The sequence below is a fragment of the Salmo salar genome, chromosome ssa02 (assembly GCF_905237065.1).
Source record: "Salmo salar chromosome ssa02, Ssal_v3.1, whole genome shotgun sequence".
Taxonomy (NCBI): Eukaryota; Metazoa; Chordata; class Actinopteri; order Salmoniformes; family Salmonidae; genus Salmo; species Salmo salar.
Window position 1 is genome coordinate 82,505,812 of NC_059443.1, and position 14,181 is coordinate 82,519,992.

The following is a 14,181-nucleotide window of genomic DNA, read 5'->3' on the forward strand; positions in this document are numbered from 1 at the left end:
TTATGTGAGGTGTTAATATGTGTTGTTAGCGATGAGCCTTGGTCAATTTATCTCTGAATATGCCACCCTCTTCAATCTGTCACCTAATCCTGCCTAATGGGCAGGTCAGACCTGGAGTAAAGTATTGGCTGTAAGAAGTAAGAGAAAGCATAACATCTGGTTGTTTTTAAATGACTTCTTATGACATTGCTTGACAGAATAAACATTGTAATGGAGATTTTGTTCCAATCTGCGTTACCCACTCCAGTCAGCAGATGGCGATGTGAGTATTTCAGGTGATGCTTCTTGCGTGACGTATAATCTAGTGGACGGAACTGGAGGCTTCTTCAACAGCGACAACAGGCTTCTGATTCAACCAACGTGGTGGTTTGCTAGCGAATATAAAACTGAAACGTTGACGCGTTTAAGACCAAACTTGTTTATATTACTCTTAGTGTTTTGAACATACTTATGTTTACCTTTCTACTAGCTAATTTCAACGAAATTAGCGAATGTGTTAAATTGATACAGCATTAGGCTAATCCCCCGGAACATGAGCTCACTAAGCAAGACGGAGAAAGTTGCTCTGGTGAAATTAGAGAAAGAAGCTTTCAGAATGAAAAAGGAAAAAGATGCCATAACATTTAAAGAAGAGAATGTAGTGAAAGAAGAGGAAGAGCATTTTGGACTGAAAGAGGAAGAGAAGGCTATCTCAGTAAAAGAGAAGGAAAACGTTTTGGGAGTGAAAAAGGAGGAGACTGAAGATCCGATTACCACCAGTGAGTACTATCTTAAAAACAGGGGCACAAACTATGCAGTTGTTGAACTAATGTGGGGTTTTAAGGGGCATTCTACTGAAGTTCTACACTTGAATATGTTGTTCAGTACTGTATAAATTGTTTAAGGGACAATCTGCCATTGGTACATATTTTTGTGGGACTTTTCAATTAGATGTATTGAATTCTCCATGTGGTGTATATTAAAGTGCACTAAATCTAATATAACAGACTTTTAAAATGTAATATTGGAGCATAATTTACACTTAAAATATCAAAGGGATGCAAAAGGCACCCATTTAGTGGAACGACCCTTTTACATTCACAACCCAAACAATATTTGATAAAATCATGATGAATGTGGCAATTTTTAGACATATTCATGCCTCTTGTAAGACCCTATGATTGCAATAGATGGTCATAAGTTTATCATCTGTTTGATCTTGTCATTCACACAGGAGAGAGACATGACTATCGTGGATCCTCTGTGGAGCCTCAACAACATCCTGATGCTGACGAGGCAGAGAAGAGTCTCTCCAGATCAGAACACCAGATGGTACAGCTTGGTCTGGTCTAGCATACAGCTTGCTCTATCTGGGTCTGGGTTTCTGTAAAGCACTTTATGACAACAGTGGCATCAGCATCCATAATGATATGTGTCCCCTCTTTATGGTTAACAGGACAACGCTAGCCGGCCCCCTTCCACCCTCCCAGAGTCCCCGTGTCGTGCCTCTCCCGGTAGCACCTTACTGCTGGGTATGAAGAGGTTGTCTGTGCTGCTGGTGGACTGCAGGAAATCAATGGGGCTGAGTGGAACTGTGAGAGGAGGAGAAATGAAAAGATCAGATTTGACTCATCAAAGTAAGTGCTGTAATTTAGTTTGAACAAATAAAATAGATCTGCCCACTGCTATCTGTTCCCATTAGGGCTGTCCCCGACTACTACAAATACAGCTTTGCACACTGTTGGCGTTCTCTCAACCAGCTTCATCTGGAATGCTTTTCCAACAGTCTTGAAGGAGGTCTGAGCACTGCTGAGCACTTGTTGGCTGCTTTTCCTTCACTCTGCAGTCCAACTCATCCCAAACCATCTCAATTGGTTTGTGGTCTGGTGATTGTGGAGGCCAGGTCATCTAATGCAGCACTCCATCACTCTCCTTCTTGGTCAAATAGGCCTTACACAGCCAGGAGGTGTGTTTGGTCATTGTTCTGTTGAAAAACAAACGATAGTCCCACTAAGCGCAAACCAGATGGGATAGCGTATCGCTGCAGAATGCTGTGGTAGCCATGCTGGTTAACCTTATCCAATGGTAGAGCGTGTCGTGAAATACAAATACCTCAAAAATGCTATAACTTCAATTTCTCAAACATATGACTATTTTACACCATTTTAAAGACAAGACTCTCGTTAATCTAACCACATTGTCCGATTTCAAAAAGGCTTTACAGCAAAAGCAAAACATTAGATTATGTCAGGAGAGTACCCTGCCAAAAATAATCACACAGCCATTTTCAAAGCAAGCATATATGTCACAAAAACCAAAACCACAGCTAAATGCAGCACTAACCTTTGATGATCTTCATCAGATGACACTCCTAGGACATTATGTTATACAATACATGCATGTTTTGTTCAATCAAGTTCATATTTATATCAAAAACCAGCTTTTTACACTAGCATGTGACGTTCAGAACTAGCATACCCACCGCAAACTTCCGGTGAATTTACTAAATTACTCATGATAAACGTTCACAAAAAAACATAACATTTATTTTAAGAATTATAGGTACAGAACTCCTTTATGCAATCGCGGTGTCAGATTTTAAAATAGCTTTTCGGCGAAAGCACATTTTGAAATGTTCTGAGTACATAGCCCGGCCATCACAGGCTAGCTAATTTGACACCCACCAAGTTTGGGACAACCTAAACTCAGAATTACTATTACTAGAAAAAATTGATTACCTTTGCTGTTCTTCGTCAGAATGCACTCCCAGGACTTCTACTTCAACAACAAATGCTGTTTTGGTTCCAAATAATCCATAGTTATAATCAAATAGCTCTGTTTTGTTTGTGCGTTCAGGTCACTATCTGAAGGGTGACGCGCGAGCGCATTTCGTGACAAAAAATGTCAAAATATTCCATTACCGTACTTTGAAGCATGTCAAACGCTGTTTAAAATAAATTTTTATGCCGTTTTTCTCGTAAAATAGCGATAATATTCCAACCGGGCGACGTTGTATTCATTCAAAGGTTGAAAGAAAAAAAATTGACAATTCTCATGAATGCGCCTCTGTCTCACTGTTCCCAGGCTGACCACTAACAAATTCTCCTGCTGTTCTTCGCCCAGAGACATTCCACTTTCTGGCGCCTTCTGAGAGCCAATGGAAGCCTTAGAAAATGTCACGTTACAGCACAGATGCTGTATTTTCGATAGAGATGCTACAGAAGGACAATAAATTGTCAGACAGGGCACTTCCTGTATGGAATCTTGTCAGGTTTTGGCCTGCCATATGAGTTCTGTTATACTCACAGACACCATTCAAACAGTTTTAGAAACTTTAGTGTTTTCTATCCAAATCTACAAATTATATGCATATTCTAGTTTCCGGGCAGGAGTAGTAACCAGATTAAATCGGGTACGTTTTTTTATCCGGCCGTGAAAATACTGCCCCCTATCCATAACAAGTTAAATCATCCCCGTTTGGCGAAGTCGGCTGTCTTTTTTAGGAAGAAATAGTCTTCACAGTTCGCAACAAGCCAGGCGGCCCAAACTGCTGCATATACCCTGACTCTGTTTGCAAGAGAAGTGACACATTTTCCCTAGTTAAAATAAATTAATGTTAGCAGGCAATATTAACTAAATATGCAGGTTTAAAAATATGTACTTGTGTATTGATTTTAACCTGTTTGGGATAGGGGGCAGTATTTTCACGTCTGGATAAAAAACGTACCCGATTTAATCTGGTTACCACTCCTACCCAGTAACTAGAATATGCATATACTTATTACATATGGATAGAAAACACCCTAAAGTTTCTAAAACTGTTTGAATGGCGTCTGTGAGTATAACAGAACTCATTTGGCAGGCAAAAACCTGAGAAGGTTTCATGCAGGAAGTGGCCTGTCTGACAAGGTGTTGTTCTTGCGTCTGTTTATTGAAGAGTCAGGATCTTAGCTGTAACGTGACATTTCCCACGGCTCCAATAGGCTCTCAGAGCCCGGGAAAAACCTGAACGATGACGAGGCAGCCTCAGGCTGAAACACATAATCGCCTTTGCCAAGTGGCCCATCAGAGGACAATGGAATTAGGCGCGTGCCCGATTCAACCCAGTGATATATTTTCCTTCGGCTGTTTATCTAATTGCAGATTCCCGGTCGGAATATTATCGCTTTTTTACGAGAAAAATGGCATAAAAATTGATTTTAAACAGCGGTTGACATGCTTCGAAGTACGGTAATGAAATTTTTAGAAATCTTTTGTCACGAAATGCGCCGTGCGCACGACCGTTATTTACCATTGGGATAGTGTCTGGGACGCACGAACAAAACGTCGCTGTTGGAACATAACTATGGATTATTTTGGACCAAACCTACATTTGTTATTGAAGTAGAAGTCCTGGGAGTGCATTCTGACGAAGAACAGGAAAGGTAAGACCATTTTTCTTATAGTAAATCTGATATTGGTGAGTGCTAAACCTGCTGGGTGTCTAAATAGCTAGCCCTGTGATGCCGGGCTATGTACTTAGAATATTGCAAAATGTGCTTTCACCGAAAAGCTATTTTAAAATCGGACATATCGAGTGCATAGAGTAATGTATCTATAATTCTTAAAATAATTGTTATGCTTTTTGTGAACGTTTATCGTGAGTAATTTAGTAAATTGTTAGTAAATTCGCCGGAAGTATGCTAGTTCTGAACGTCACATGCTAATGTAAAAAGCTGTTTTTTGATATAAATATGAACTTGATTGAACAAAACATGCATGTATTGTATAACATAATGTCCTAGGTGTGTCATCTGATGAAGATCATCAAAGGTTAGTGCTGCATTTAGCTGTCTTCTGGGTTTTTGTGACATTATATGCTAGCTTGAAAAATGGGTGTCTGATTATTTCTGGCTTGGTACTCTGCTGACATAATCTAATGTTTTGCTTTCGTTGTAAAGCCTTTTTGAAATCGGACAGTGTGGTTAGATTAACGAGAGTTTTGTCTTTAAATAGCTGTAAAATTGTCATATGTTTGAGAAATTGAAGTAATAGGATTTTTAAGGTATTTGAAAATCGCGCCACAGGCTTCAACTGGCTGTTACGTAGGTGGGACGAATTCGTCCCGCCTAGCCCATAGAGGTTAAGACATTGATGTTTATGGTTAGGTACACGTCGGAGCAAAGACAGTCCTTTTTTCGCGAATGCGCACCACATCGATTATATGCAAAGCAGGACAGGCTAGATTAACTAGTAATATCATCAACCATGTGTAGTTAACTAGTGTTTATGATTGATTGATTGTTTTTTTATAAGATAAGTTTAATGCTAGCTAGCAACTTACCTTGGCAACGTAAAGCAGGTGGTTAGAGCGTTGGGCTAGTTAACGTAAGGTTGCATCCCCAAGCTGACAAGGTAAAAATCTGTCGTTCTGCCCCTGAACAAGGCAGTTAACCCGCCGTTCCTAGGCCGTCATTGAAAATAAGAATGTGTTCTTTAACCTCTCTAGGATAGGTGGCGCCAAATCGTCCCACCTACGTAACAGCCAGTGTAATCCCGTGGCGCGTTATTCAAAAACCTAAAAAATGCAAAATCTTCAATTTTTCAAACATATGACTATTTTACACCATTTTAAAGACAAGACTCTCGTTAATCTAACCACACTGTCCGATTTCAAAAAGGCTTTACAACGAAAGCAAAACATTAGATTATGTCAGCAGAGTACCCAGCCAGAAATAATCAGACACCCATTTTTCAAGCTAGCATATAAACCCAAACCACAGCTAAATGCAGCACTAACCTTTGATGATCTTCATCAGATGACAACCCTAGGACATTATGTTATACAATACATGCATGTTTTGTTCAATCAAGTTCATATTTATATCAAAAACCAGCTTTTTACATTAGCATGTGACTAGCATGTGACTAGCATTCCCACCGAACACTGCCGGTGAATTTACTAAATTACTCACGATAAACGTTCACAAAAAGCATAACAATTATTTTAAGAATTATAGATAAAGAACTCCTCTATGCACTCGATATGTCCGATTTTAAAATAGCTTTTCGGTGAAAGCACATTTTGCAATATTCTCAGTAGATAGCCCGGCATCACAGGGCTAGCTATTTAGACACCCAGCAAGTTTAGCACTCAGAAAAGTCACATTTACTATAAAATGTTATTACCTTTGCTGTCTTCGTCAGAATGCACTCCCAGGACTTCTACTTCAATAACAAATGTTGGTTTGGTTCAAAATAATCCATAGTTATATCCAAACAGCGGCGTTTTGTTCGTGCGTTCAAGACACTATCCGAAAGGGTAAATAAGGGTGACGAGCATGGCGCAATTCGTGACAAAAAAAGTCAAAATATTCCATTACCGTACTTCGAAGCATGTCAACCGCTGTTTAAAATCAATTTTTATGCCATTTTTCTCATAAAAAAGCGATAATATTCCGACCGGGAATCTGCGTTTAGGTAAACGGACAAAAGAAAATAAAGCATTCGGTCGACTCGGGCATGCGCCTAAGCCCATAGTACTCTGATCGGCCACTTGCCAAAAGCGATAATGTGTTTCAGCCAGAGCCTGCCTCGATATCGTTCAGCTTTTTCCCGGGCTCTGAGAGCCTATGGGAGCCGTAGGAAGTGTCACGTTAGAGCAAAGATCCTCAGTCTTCAATAAAAAGAGCCAAGATGAAACACCACTTGTCAGACAGGCCACTTCCTGCATGGAATCTTCTCAGGTTTTGGCCTGCCATTTGATTTCTGTTATACTCACAGACACCATTCAAACAGTTTTAGAAACTTTAGGGTGTTTTCTATCCAAAGCCAAAAATTATATGCATATTCTAGTTATTGGGCAGGAGTAGTAACCAGATTAAATCGGGTACGTTTTTTATCCGGCCATGTCAATACTGACCCCTAGCCCTAACAGGTTAACTGACTTGCCTAGTTAAATAAAGGTTTGAAAAAATAAAATACAAATTTTGAAAAATCGGTGGCCAAAAATACCGATTATCGATTTGTTATGAAAACCCCAATTAATCGGCCATTCCGATTAATCGGTCGACCTCAAGCAGAGATCATCCGTTCACCTACTCTGTATCTCACAAAGACACGGCGGTTGGAACCAAAAATCTCAAATTTGGACTCATCAGACCAAGGGACAAATTTCCACCAGTCTAATGTCCATTGCTCGTGTTTCTTTCCCCAATCAAGTCTCTTGTTCTTATTGGTATCCTTTAGTAGTGGTTTCTTTGCAGCAATTCGACCGTGAAGGCCTGATTCACGATGTCTCCTCTGAACAGTTGATGTTGAGATGTCTGTTACTTGAACTCCGAAGCATTTATTTTGGCTCTCCTTCTCAGTGGCCGACTTGAGTAAGACATTTAAGTATTAACTCTCGCAGGTCTGCCGGCCCAGACAGCATCCCTATCCGCATCCTCAGGGCATGCGCAGACCAGCTGGCTGGTGTGTTTATGGACATTCAATCTCTCCCTATCCCAGTCTGCTGTCCCCACATGCTTCAAGATGTCCACCATTGTTCCCATACCCAAGAAAGCAAAGGTAACTGAAGTAAATGACTATCGTCCTGTAGCACTCACTTCTTTCATCATGAAGTGCTTTGAGAGACTAGTCAAGGATCCTTACCTGACACCCTAGACCCACTTCAATTTGCTTACCATCCCAATAGATCCACAGACGATGCCATCTCACTGCACACTGCCCTATCCCATCTGGACAAGAGGAATACCTATGTAAGAATGCTGTTCTTTGACTATAGCTCAGCATTCGCCACCATAGTACCCTCAACTCATCATTAAGCTCAAGGCCCTGGGTCTGAACCCCGCCCTGTGCAACTGGGTCCTGGACTTCCTGACGGGTCTCCCCCAGGTGGTGAAGGTAGGAAACAACACCTCCACTTCACTGTTCCTCAACATGAGGTCCCCTCAGGGGTGCGTACTCAGTCTCCTCCTGTACTCCCTGTTCACTCATGACTGCACGGCCAGGCATGACTTCAACACCATCATTAAGTTTGCCGATGACACAACAGGGGTAGGCTTGATCACCGACAACGACGAGACAGCCTATAGGGAGGAGGTCAGAGACCTGGCCGTGTGGTGCCAGGACAACAACATCTCCCTCAACATGATCAAAACAAAGGAGATGATTGTGGACTACAGGAAAAGGAGGACAGAGCACGCCCCCATTCTCATCGACGGGGCTGTAGTGCAGCAGGTTGAGATCTTCAAGTTCCTTGGTGTCCACATCACCAACAAGCTAACATGGTCCAAGCACACCAAGACAATTGTGAAGAGGGCACAACAAAACCTATTCCCCCTCAGGAGAATGAAAAGATTTGGCATGGTTCCCCAGATCCTCAAAATGTTCTACAGCTGCACCATCGAGAGCATCCTGTAACAATTTCAATGATTTACAGTTCATATAAGCAAATCAGTCAATGTAAATAAATGAATTAGGCCCTAATCTATGAACTTCACATTACTAGGCAGGGGCGCAGCCATCCACCCGCTGGGGAGCTAGTCCCACCCACTGGAGAGCCAGGCCCAGCCAATGAAGCTGTCCGGGTGGCTGGTCTAAGACAATGTGGAGGTCCTGGACTGGCGTGGTTATACGTAGTCAGCGGTTGTGAGGCCAGTTGGATGTACTGCCAAATTCTCTAAAATGACATTGGAGGTGGCTTATAGTAGAGAAATTTAGATTTAATTCTCTGGTAACAGAGTGGATATTCCTGCATGCCAATTGCACACTCCTTTGAGACATCTGTGGCGTTGTGTGACAAAACTGCACATTTTAGTGGCCTTTTATTGTCCCCAGCACAAGGTGCACCTGTGTAATGATCATGCTGTTTAAACATGCCATACCTGTCAGGTGAATGCATTATCTTGGCAAAGGGATATAAACACATTTGTGCACAAAATGAGAGAAATAAGCTTTTGTGCATATGGAAAAAGTCAAATTATGTATCTTACAGCTATGAAGGTTAAATATTTAGAACCACCTGCTCGATAGGAATCCATCGACGTCTGTCTTGAGGGTCCTAGAACGGTCTAGTTGTTTGTATTCTGACTTCTAAAACAGAATTAATAAGTAAGTAAACATATCAGAAATTACCAGGAAGCTCTACAACGTTTGTTTTAAATGATTAAATGTTTGAAAACTGGCCTCAGGTTGAGGGCTCTGATTTGGATTAAACCTCATAGCAAGGCAGTTTTGTCATGTTGAGATTTAAATGCTGTTTTATTTTTAAATAAACATTGTCGTTGGCAGAAGATAAACCAAACTCTGAGGAATCAGAGACGTCCGAACCAGCTAGACGACGCAACTGCTCCCAGATTGGAAAGAGTTTTACCAAGTTAGGAAGCCTGAAAAGACATGAGAGGACACACACTGGAGATGGGGAAAGTGACACAGAGTTACTACAGGACGAAGACGAGTCATTGAGCGAACATAGCTTTGACTCCCAGACGGAAGATATGTTTTTACACGGGGAGGACATCGTTTTGGACTGGTAAGTTGTTCTTATGATAATGCCGTTGTTTGGAATGAATAATATCAAATATTATCCATTTGAGATTTTATTTTATTTGCAATATATAAAAATATAATCAGTAACGAAATGTGTAAAGTACAAATTGGTTATACATTGTGGGTGTATATGTGTTTTTTGTGTGTGTATATATATATACACACACACCCACAATGTATTTTTTTTTAAATGTTATACATATTATACATCAATATATTTTTTATATAATCAGTAAATATTTTGTATATAAAAGTGGAGTAGAATGGAACAGCAAACACACCTCTCCACGCTCCCTCTACTCCACACAATCACCTCACCACAGTGACCACGCTCCCTCTACTCCACACAATCACCTCACCACAGTGACCACGCTCCCTCTACTCCACACAATCACCTCACCACAGTGACCACGCTCCCTCTACTCCACACAATCACCTCACCACAGTGACCACGCTCCCTCTACTCCACACAATCACCTCACCACAGTGACCACGCTCCCTCTACTCCACACAATCACCTCACCACAGTGACCACGCTCCCTCTACTCCACACAATCACCTCACCACAGTGACCACGCTCCCTCTACTCCACACAATCACCTCACCATGCTCCCTCTACTCCACACAATCACCTCACCATGCTCCCTCTACTCCACACAATCACCTCACCATGCTCCCTCTACTCCACACAATCACCTCACCATGCTCCCTCTACTCCACACAATCACCTCACCATTCTCCCTCTACTCCACACAATCACCTCACCATGCTCCCTCTACTCCACACAATCACCTCACCATGCTCCCTCTACTCCACACAATCACCTCACCATGCTCCCTCTACTCCACACAATCACCTCACCATGCTCCCTCTACTCCACACAATCACCTCACCATGCCCCCTCTACCCCACACAATCACCTCACCACAGTGACCACGCTCCCTCTACTCCACACAATCACCTCACCACAGTGACCACGCTATATTGATTGTGTGGAGTAGAGGGAGCGTGGTGACTGTGGTGAGGTGATTGTGTGGAGTAGTGTGAGCGTGGTGACTGTGGTGAGGTGATTGTGTGGAGTAGAGGCAGCGTGGTGACTGTGGTGAGGTGATTGTTTGCTGTTCCATTCCATTGTTATATAAATAGCCATTGGAGGCTGTTGAGGGGAGGGCAGGCCCACAACAATGGCCGGAGTGGAATGGAACAGCACTTCACCATAGTGATTGTGTTCCCTCTACTCTATATTATACAGATCTGTTTATTTTACCTGTTGATACAGGGCTCATCTGTAAAAGTGTTCTTACTGAATTGTTTTTCTTACACCAGGAAGTCTGATGAACAATGGGAACCCACAATGTCAAGGTGTCCATCCCCCACTAATTCAGACGCTGAAGCTGGTTCATCCAGCTGGACCCCTGCTGTCTCCGGCTCCACACCTTCCCCCGCCCGGCCATCTAGAGGTGTGAAGAGGCCAGTCCAGAAGCGGAGGAGGGCCAGTGCACAACCTGCAGACAAAGGGACCGAGGGGCGTTGGCACACTGTGCTAGACGTGGATGTGGAACCAAGTGCACCAACATTTAGACCGAAAAGGCAGCCAGGACCTCAGATGGACATGACTGCAAAGTACAGCCCCCTTCATCTTTTCCAGATGTTTTTCTCCTTGTCAGTTCTGGATTCGCTGGTGTCTAACACCAACAAGTATGGGGCTAAGAAACAAGCAGGCAAGAAAGAGGCATGGAAGCCCATTTCCATCCAAGACCTATACTGTTACATCTCACTGGTTATTTACATGGGGCTTGTGAAGTTGAAAAACCTGAAGGACTACTGGAGAAGCTCAACACTCTACCAACTGCCTTTCCCCACCACTGTCATGTCTTGTAAAAGGTTTCTGACTATCTCACGGGCGCTTCATATCAGTGACCCACAAGTTGATGAGGACAATCACAAGAAGAGAGGCACATCAAGCTTTGATAGGCTCTGCAAAATCAAACCTCTCTACCCCAGCATGGTTGAGGCCTGCAAGACCCATTTTCAGCCCTACCAGAACCTGTCCATAGATGAGAGGATGGTAGCCTCAAAGGCTAGAATTGGCCTCAAACAATATATGTGTAACAAGCTGTGTGGGTATAAACTCTTTGTTTTGGCCGATTCTGTGTGTGCCTACACTTGGAATTTTTTTGTTTATGAGGGGGAAAGCAGTTTTGCTACCGGTAAGGGACTTGGTTATGATTCCGTTATGGAGTTGTTGGATTTTCAACTGCTTGGGACAGGCTACAAACTGTTTATGGACAACTTCTACACAAGCCCTACCCTGTTCACAGACCTGAGGAAGCTGGATGTGTGGGCTTGTGGCACAATTCGTACCAACAGACAGGGCTTTCCAAAAACTAAAGTAAATGACATGCCTAAGAGGGCTGATAGGGGTACCATGCGATGGATTCGTAAGGATGACCTGCTCTTTGTAAAGTGGATGGATACCAGAGAGGTGGTCATGTGCACCACTATCCACAAATCGTACAGTGGCGATCACGTCGTCAGGCGTGTGAAGGACACTAATGGGGCACGGACCACTAAAAATGTCCCCATTCCAGCTGCTGTGAAGGACTACAACAAGAGCATGGGAGGTGTGGACCTGTCAGACGCTCTGATAGGCTACAACAGTGTTCTCCACAAGACAATGAAATGGTACAGGACATTGTTCTATCACTTCATTGACATCGCTGTGGTGAATGCATTCATCCTTCATAAGGAAATGGCTAAGAGCTCTGGACAGACCTCCATGACACAGCTAGCCTTCAGAGAGCTGCTCATCCGGGAGCTTGCTGGCTACGGCACAAAGTCCACTGCATCACATTCTGTCCCTTCTACTCCTGTTGTTCACATTCCCAAATACCTATCTGCAGGCATGAATGTGCCTAAGGGCAAAAAAGGCACAGTAGGGAGGCGTCATTGTGTTCTGTGTCACAGGAAAGGCCCCATCACCTGCACCACTTGTTCTGTTACCCTCTGCTTTACACCAGAAAGAGACTGCTATGGGCCTTGGCATCAGCAGCACGGTATTGTGTAGGACTGAGGATCTTCCAAATACTGTCATTCTAAAGTGTGTAATTTGTATTCTTTTTTTCAAAACATTTTTTGCCTTTTCTTCCTTTTTTTTGAGAGAGGGTGTGTAGCATTTTTGTATGTTGTATATAGTTATTTTCTTGAAAATGTATCACTTTACCAATTTGGAAATTTGGGTACATTTGGACAACTTGTGTGGGACACCTGGGTGACTTCATGCTAAATGTCATGTAGCTCCTGAAGTGATCAGTCTAAAACTTTACACACACTGCTGCCACCTAGTGGCCAAAATTTAAATTGCAGCTGGTCTGGAATAATACAATATGGCCTTTCTCTTACATTTCAAAGATGATGGTACAAAAAAAATACCAAAGTTTTTTTTCTTTGTATTATGTTTTACCAGATCTAAAGTGTTATATTCTCCAACATTCCTTTCACATTTCCATAAACTTCAGTGTTTCCTTTGGTATCAAGAATATGCATATCCTTGCTTCAGGTCGTGAGCTACACGCAGTTGGATTTGGGTATGTCAATAAAGATGAAAATGGGGGGGGAAATGGGTGGATCCAACATTCATGAACCTTCACTATCTTCATTGCTAAACTAGCAACAATGTCTATTGTTATTCTAAATGACCTTCCTGGCCATATGAAAGCCAAGCTAAATACAATGTTGGTGTCAGTTTTCATGTCTTTGGTTATGCAAACATTTGTTTATTCAATTATATTTCTCATTAAGATGAATGTTTTAATTCTATATGGGTCATGCATTGCTTTGGTCATGTGTTCTCTTATGGGTCAATGATTTTAATTAGAATATAGCAATTATGCTCTCTCCTCAGTCACTTACAGTGCCTTTGGAAAGTATTCAGACCCCTTGACTTTTTCCACATTTTGTTACGTTACAGCCTTATTCTAAAATGGATTAAATAAAACAATTTCATAAGCAATCTACACACAATACCCCATAATGACAAAGCGAAAACTGGCTTTTTAGAATTTTTTGCACATTTATTAAAAACAAAAAACAGATACCTTATTTAGATAAGTATTCAGACCCTTTGCTATGAGACTCGAAATTGAGCTCAGGTGCATCCTGTTTCCGTTGATCATCCTTGTGATGTTTCTAAAACTTGATTGGAGTCCAATTGGGGTAAATTCAATTGATTGGACATGATTTGGAAAGGCACAGACCTGTCTATATAAGGTCCCACAGTTGACAGTGCATGTCAGAGCAAAAACCAAGCCGTGAGGTCGAAGGAATTGTCCGAGCGCCGAGACAGGATTGTGTCTAGGCACAGATCTGGGGAAGGGTACCAAAACATTTCTGCAGCATTGAAGGCCCCTGATTTAGCCCCCTGCAGTAAAAGGTTATTAAAAGGCTTAAATTATCTGTTTAAGTCATTAGTAAAGGGCACATCGTTAAAGACTAGAATTATCTTTTTTTTGTGGTCTATATCCTGTCAATCATTTATTCTTACATAAACAGAAAACGTGTACCTAAACACAACATGTCTGCAAGGGCCCCTCTAGGTTCACAACCTCTTGACCATTAAATCTGGATAGCTGACAACTGTCTTTTAAAGGCTATTAGTGATCTGTTTAGGTC

The 14,181-nt window shown here is 42.1% G+C and overlaps 1 protein-coding gene across 1 annotated transcript; it reads left to right on the top strand.

The window, feature by feature from the left end:
- Positions 1–280: 280 nt before the first annotated feature.
- LOC106608465 (piggyBac transposable element-derived protein 4-like) lies at positions 281–13,179 on the top strand. The gene is made up of 5 exons (XM_014206394.2): positions 281–758; positions 1,214–1,311; positions 1,436–1,616; positions 9,253–9,493; positions 10,837–13,179. The coding sequence occupies exons 1-5, from the start codon at positions 533–535 to the stop codon at positions 12,575–12,577; spliced, it is 2,487 nt and encodes an 828-aa protein (XP_014061869.1). The 5' UTR covers positions 281–532; the 3' UTR covers positions 12,578–13,179.
- The last annotated feature ends 1,002 nt before the right edge of the window (positions 13,180–14,181 follow it).